The sequence below is a fragment of the Sinocyclocheilus rhinocerous genome, unplaced genomic scaffold, assembly GCF_001515625.1.
Source record: "Sinocyclocheilus rhinocerous isolate Xijiao unplaced genomic scaffold, SAMN03320098_v1.1 scaffold691, whole genome shotgun sequence".
Classification (NCBI taxonomy): Eukaryota; Metazoa; Chordata; class Actinopteri; order Cypriniformes; family Cyprinidae; genus Sinocyclocheilus; species Sinocyclocheilus rhinocerous.
In genome coordinates this window covers 320461-326435 of record NW_015656606.1, presented here as the reverse complement: position 1 = coordinate 326435, position 5975 = coordinate 320461, and the positions used below count along the sequence as shown (strand labels likewise).

Below are 5975 nucleotides of genomic sequence, written 5' to 3'. Positions count from 1 at the left end.
ATACATGAAATGTAGAACATATAAAAAAGTGCTCGTGGCTCGTCTGCCAGTGGGTGCCGACCCACTGGCTCACAACTCCGCCTATTGTGCTGTTACTCCCCTTAAAGGAATCCTTTTTATTTTTAATTCCAAGCCTTGAGCTTTGTCCTGGGCTTTATACAAGCCAGCCCTTACAGGTAAGTTATTTGGTGCACAGCTCAGCCCTTTGGCCATAGGGAGTATGTCACTGACAGCCGTCAAAATGTCCTTGGGGCAGCTCCTCTGACTTGGTTGAGTTGGTACTTAGTGCTCGCCTTAGTTTTGGCATGCACTCCCCTCAGCATGGCAGCGTGGGTATCCCGTCCCCAATAGCGACCTCTAGAGGACGCAGTTCGAAGTTCCCTCGGAAGGGAACGCCTCAGGTTACGTATGTAACCATGGTTCCCTGAGAAGGGAACGAGACACTGTGTCCTCTAGTTTCCTTGCCATGATTCGGACGCAAGCTTCAGACGAAGAAGCAGATGACGTGTTATCCCAGTGCCCTTTTATACTGTAACCACGCAGGGTAATGACGTCATAGGCTGTCGCCGGCCAATGTCATTGTCGTGTTTAGATGTATGCTTCAGACACTGGTCACGCTGAAGGCGTTCCCCTATAGCGACCTCTAGAGGACGCAGTGTCTCGTTCCCTTCTCAGGGAACCATGGTTACATACGTAACCTGAGACGTTTTCCAGTGTTTGTATGAACACACTCACCTGGTGCAGCTTCCTTCCGCATCACTTCCTGTTTGGGCGGTTGAGACCATTGCAGCGTCTCAACAGAAATCCCTCGTTTTGCCAGAGCAGATTGAAGCTGAAATGAGCAGATCTCTTAAAACTGCTGTCAGTGTGATTTGGTTTCAGATTTCTGTATGTTTCCCTCTCTCACCTGTGACAGGATCTGGGCTGTCACTGCAGGTTCAGACAGACTCGAACTGGATTTCAGTTTCATCTTCACAAAGGTCCTCTTAAAAAAAAGATCTAAAAGGGAAGATGAGAGTGAACATACAGAGACCGAAGAGAAAAACAAATGCTAAATGTAAATATTAAAAACGTGAAATGCATTGTGACTACAATATCTACAGCAATTTCGTACAAATGTATCTGTCACTTAAGATTAAACGGATGCAATTGGAGGTTGTGTAGTGATCCTGAAAAATCAATGTAAAAAAAAAAAAAGACCCTGATGACATTAAATTAAATACAGGTTAATTTACTATAAGGATGGATATGGTTTAGTGTCAAACACAAATGCATTTTATGTAGTAAATTATTGAAAGCTGAGAGCATACAACTGTTTTAAAAACAATAAATCGACAAATATCAACTATTGAGAAAATGTTTAATAATTTCACAATAGTTTTAGTTTCCCAAAACACTAAATTTCATCACACCTACTCCGTAGACCTCCACCTCACACACAGTAAGAAACCTTTTATCTCCAGGAATGAACAGATTCACGTATCGACCCTCCATATCGTTACATATGTAGGTGAAGGAAACACCAGCTGGAATGCTAGAAATCACAGCACATCTAAAGAGAGACACAGAAAACAAAATTTAGACTTCTAGTCTTTCTTTATGTGTGTTTTCAGGGATTTCTATGGATATTAAGTCACTAAAATAGGGTCTCACATGGGATGGTTGTTGCCGTTGTTCTCCAAAGAGTTTCCGATGCGAATCTCCGCTCCGTTTATTCGCTCTGGACAGCAGTCTAGTCTGTTTGTGACGACAACTCTACTAACTCGGTACACTGAACTCAGATCCACCCTCCACCATGAGTTAGTCTGAGCACTGGTTGAGGAACATGCTGAATATGATTTTGTTAAACCTGGATTAAAATCAATGGCCTGTTCAGCAAACCAGGCGCCAAAGTTTGACGACTGTGTGACGTTTCTTCCTGTTGCCAAATTATCTGGAAGATGTCGTAGTGTCAAGAAATTATTTTAGTAAGCATATTTTATATTTGAAAGTGTTTCAGGAGGTTTAGTTCAATCTAGGAATGCATTTCTATCAGATCTGTATGAGATGGTTGAGTCTTGACAAAGTCCCTTATAAATAATAATTAAATATATTAAAGTCAAATTTGCCTGGAAAGGATTTAGACCAGGTTGTTAAGTAGCTCTGAATTACCTGGAAAAATCACATAGACTCCCACTTCACAGAGAGTAAGAATCTTTGAAGTTCCAGGAAGATTCACAAAAACGTAACGTCCCTCCATCCCATGACACGAGAGAGTAAGAATCTTTGAAGTTCCAGGAATATTCACAGTAACATACCGTCCCTCCATCCCATGACACGAGTAGCTGTAGGTAGCTCCTGCTGGAATAGTAGAAACTACAATACATCTGGAGAAAGACAAAAGAGTGAGCTGCTCCTGTGCTTTTGATGCTCATTATTAGTATGACTCTTCACTTTAGTAAAGCTGTTTAGTAAAGCTGATTGTCACTTTTATTATTATTATATATATATATATATATATATATATAACAAACATGATAAATGTAACTAATTTTCTAATAGACTGTATTGCCTTCAAAACATTCAAACGTTAATCTTCAAAACTATTTTAAACTTCAAACTATTTCAAATTGAAAACCGTCAAACTTTTAAAACTTTTTAAATGTTTTGGATTAGTTATGTGAAAATGTATCGTGGTATTTAGTGAGGATTTAGATAGGGTGAATTCCAGGCAATTCCAGTGAACTGTTGCTGCTTTCTGTATAGGCCTATTTTTGATTTTATTTTGTGGACTTATACCAATGTTAATATAGTCTAAGCACCTGAAAATAGTGAATATAGTGAATATAAGAAAAAGACAAACTTACTGACCAACAGGCCAGCATCTCTTTATATAAGAATATATCAGAGAGACTCACACTGGGTTGCTGAGAAGATCTGAAGGCTTGTTTCCAATCCGAATCTCTGCCCCATCTATCCTGCTTTCACAGCAGCCGGCTCTGTTAGTGATGGTCACTCTGTTCACGCCGTACGTCTTCATCAGATCCAGCTTCCACCACGGGTCAGTTTGTGTCGTAGTATGAGTACAGGTGTAGCTCAACCCATCCAGAGCGTTTGGGGCATACCAGTCGGAAGAATCTGAAGAATGAACGGCTGTTCCCCATGCTGCTACGTTCACTGGAATATGTTTAGTGGAAAACCTTTTGTACCATTACATTTATTTATTTCCATTCTGACAGGAAATTATAGGTTTCTGTGTAGCTGCTTTGAAATTATGAGTATTGTAAAACGTGTTCAAAGTTGGTGTCACTATGATTCCCCCCCACCCCTCCCAAGATATTTATTCATTTATTCAGGAATACAAACCACATAAGTGGTTTGTATGACTGTTTTCCCAGTCTTTATCTGTAAAGCTTTGTTGTTTCCATCTTGTGAGTTTTGCATCTGCCACTTTTAAATGTTTTTCTTTCCCATCTTGCAGGCTTCACAAGATCACAAGACTTTTGCATTTTGTTTTATGCATGAAGGCTGCCTGTCAAAACTACCTAAAATCACACAAACACCGTCATGCCTCTGGTTCATCATGAAGGGAAGATACAGTGGGTACGGAAAGTATTCAGACCCCCTTAAATTTTTCACTCTTTGTTATATTGCAGCCATTTGCTAAAATCATTTAAGTAAATTTTTTTTCCTCATTAATGTACACACAGCACCCCATTTGCATAATGTTTACATAAAAGCCTACATTAAAAACTGTCATATAAATTGGTCTCTTCATTAGAAATTAGCCTACTGATTATCACCATTGATGGACAATTTTTTTAAATAATATTCAAAAATATCTGTATGACATTATATTCTGCAGTTCTTCCCTGTTGTACTGAATATCTATATTTTTCAAATTATCATATCGAAGTTAGAAATTCAAATATTGTGACAAAATTAATTTTGCAGGGTGCCACAAGTTTGTTAAAATTTCCAAAGGGTGCCGCGACTAAAAAACGGTTGGGAAACACTGTTCTAGATGACACAAGGCTATTATCATGAAGGGAAGTGTTTCAGGAATACTCATTGTAAGTTCTAAAACTGGCATCAATTATACTTAGTAAAAGAAATAGTGAATCTTAAGTAGTCCTTCTGCTTTGTTCAGTATAAATGTAAAATTGTTAGGTTGAGTGATTTCTAATAACTGAATTTTTCTGAACCTACTTTATTTTATAAATGCATTGGTTTTTACATTTCCTTTGCATTAAGTTAATTCTTTTTTATCATGTGTCTAAAATATGTATATTATAGAGCCCCGAAAATGTTTCACAGCAGCACAAACTCACTAACAAAAGATGTAATAATGTTAATTGATGACATTTAAGAGTTTAAATATTTACCTTCTATTCCTGCCTTTGTTTGAACGGAGAAAACCCCTTGAAATGAGAAACACAGAATAATGCTCAGTATTTGACGATTTTTTGGTCCCACTTTATATTGTGGCCCTAATACCTGTGTACTTACATAGTAACTAGGTGTGTACGTAGTATGTAACCACAGTGTAAGTACACATTGGTACATAGCATCTAAGTACACATTGATACATAGTATCTACAGCTGTAATGTTTGTGTAACTACACATATATAACAACCCACTGAATGGTATGTGTAAGTACAAATGTGTAACAGGACATTGGTAACAACACTTTTTTGGTAATGAAAGTACAAATGTGTAACAGGACTAACAGCACTTTTTGGTAAAGAAAGTGTTATACTTTATAGTAACTAAACAATTCCTATGGATTTACCATGTAATTACTCTGATGTTAAAGTAAGTTAGGCTTTACATATAAATTGTGGTTGGTGTCCAGAATGTTACACTTTATATTAAGTGGACAGTTCCTGAGGAGTTACCATGTAAGTACACTGGTATTACAGTGGTGCACCAACTCCACCAACTTGAGATCCAACTCCTCCCACTTTACATATCCCTAAACCTACCCATCTCCACCATCTGGATCCTATTTCCACCCCTGAACCTACCCATCTCCACCCACTGGATCCCATTTCCACCCCTAAACCTATCTAGTTACTATGTAAGTACACATGTATTAGGGCCACAATATAAAGTGGGAGCAATTTGTCTAATAAGTATAAACCTACATTTTGCTAGACTTACACTTAAGAAAATCACACACACAATATGGTTTGAGGGTGTTTAGTTAACATTAACCAAGAACAACACAATCAATAATGGGTAATGCTTTACAATAAACTTCCTTTGTTAACATTGTTAGTTCGTGTTAACTACATTAGTCAACAAACTAAGAATGAAAAAATAAAAATAAATCTACAGCATTAATTAATAATAATTCATGTTAATTTCAACAATTTTACATCTATACTGAACAGTTTTTTTTTAAATCAAAACTTCTAGATCTTCGTATCTTTTAAAATGATTTAATTAACCTGAGCTAACATGAACTAACAATAAATGGTGTATTTTTATTATCTAACATGAACAAAGATTTATAAATACTGTAACAAATGTATTTCTCATTGTTAGCTATTGCTAGTTAATGGATTAGCTAAGGTTAAAGGAAGGTTATTGTAAAGTGTTACCCAGTTATGCTTTAGGGTCTTCTGTTAAGTGTTTCTCTGTCTGAAAGATGAAGCAGAAAACAGACTGTAGGTCACTAAGATATTAAACAGATTGTGTTTTACTTACCCAGTAAAAACGACAGACTCTTGTAGAAAATTCTCAAGTTCATTTCAAGTGGTTCGTGATTATTTCTGCTTTCATTTGAGTAAGTTTGAATGAATGTTGTTCCTGAGAGAAACACATTAGTTTAACGTTACATCAGAGTCACATGATCCTGTCTCTCCTCCCACTTTTCACTCTGACTGGAGCTGAAAAAAAAGGTTTACACCCATCCATCTAAAACCATTTTTTAGCAACAAAACAAGTGAACACAATTTCACTGAAAATAATAACTGTTCAGTGATTAATG

General features: G+C 37.0%; 1 protein-coding gene across 1 annotated transcript in view; it reads right to left on the bottom strand.

Moving 5' to 3' along the window:
- LOC107720472 (uncharacterized) overlaps positions 1-5735 on the bottom strand; it is a 6111-nt gene extending 376 nt beyond the window's left edge. The window contains exons 1-9 of the mRNA XM_016528191.1: positions 5693-5735; positions 4365-4400; positions 2898-3156; positions 2294-2366; positions 2152-2233; positions 1654-1933; positions 1413-1552; positions 908-999; positions 736-832 (exon numbers count right to left, since the gene is read on the bottom strand). Of these exons, the coding sequence (XP_016383677.1) occupies positions 736-832; positions 908-999; positions 1413-1552; positions 1654-1933; positions 2152-2233; positions 2294-2366; positions 2898-3156; positions 4365-4400; positions 5693-5735 (1102 nt within the window). The remainder of the gene's footprint in view (positions 1-735; positions 833-907; positions 1000-1412; positions 1553-1653; positions 1934-2151; positions 2234-2293; positions 2367-2897; positions 3157-4364; positions 4401-5692) is intronic.
- Positions 5736-5975: the final 240 nt, after the last annotated feature.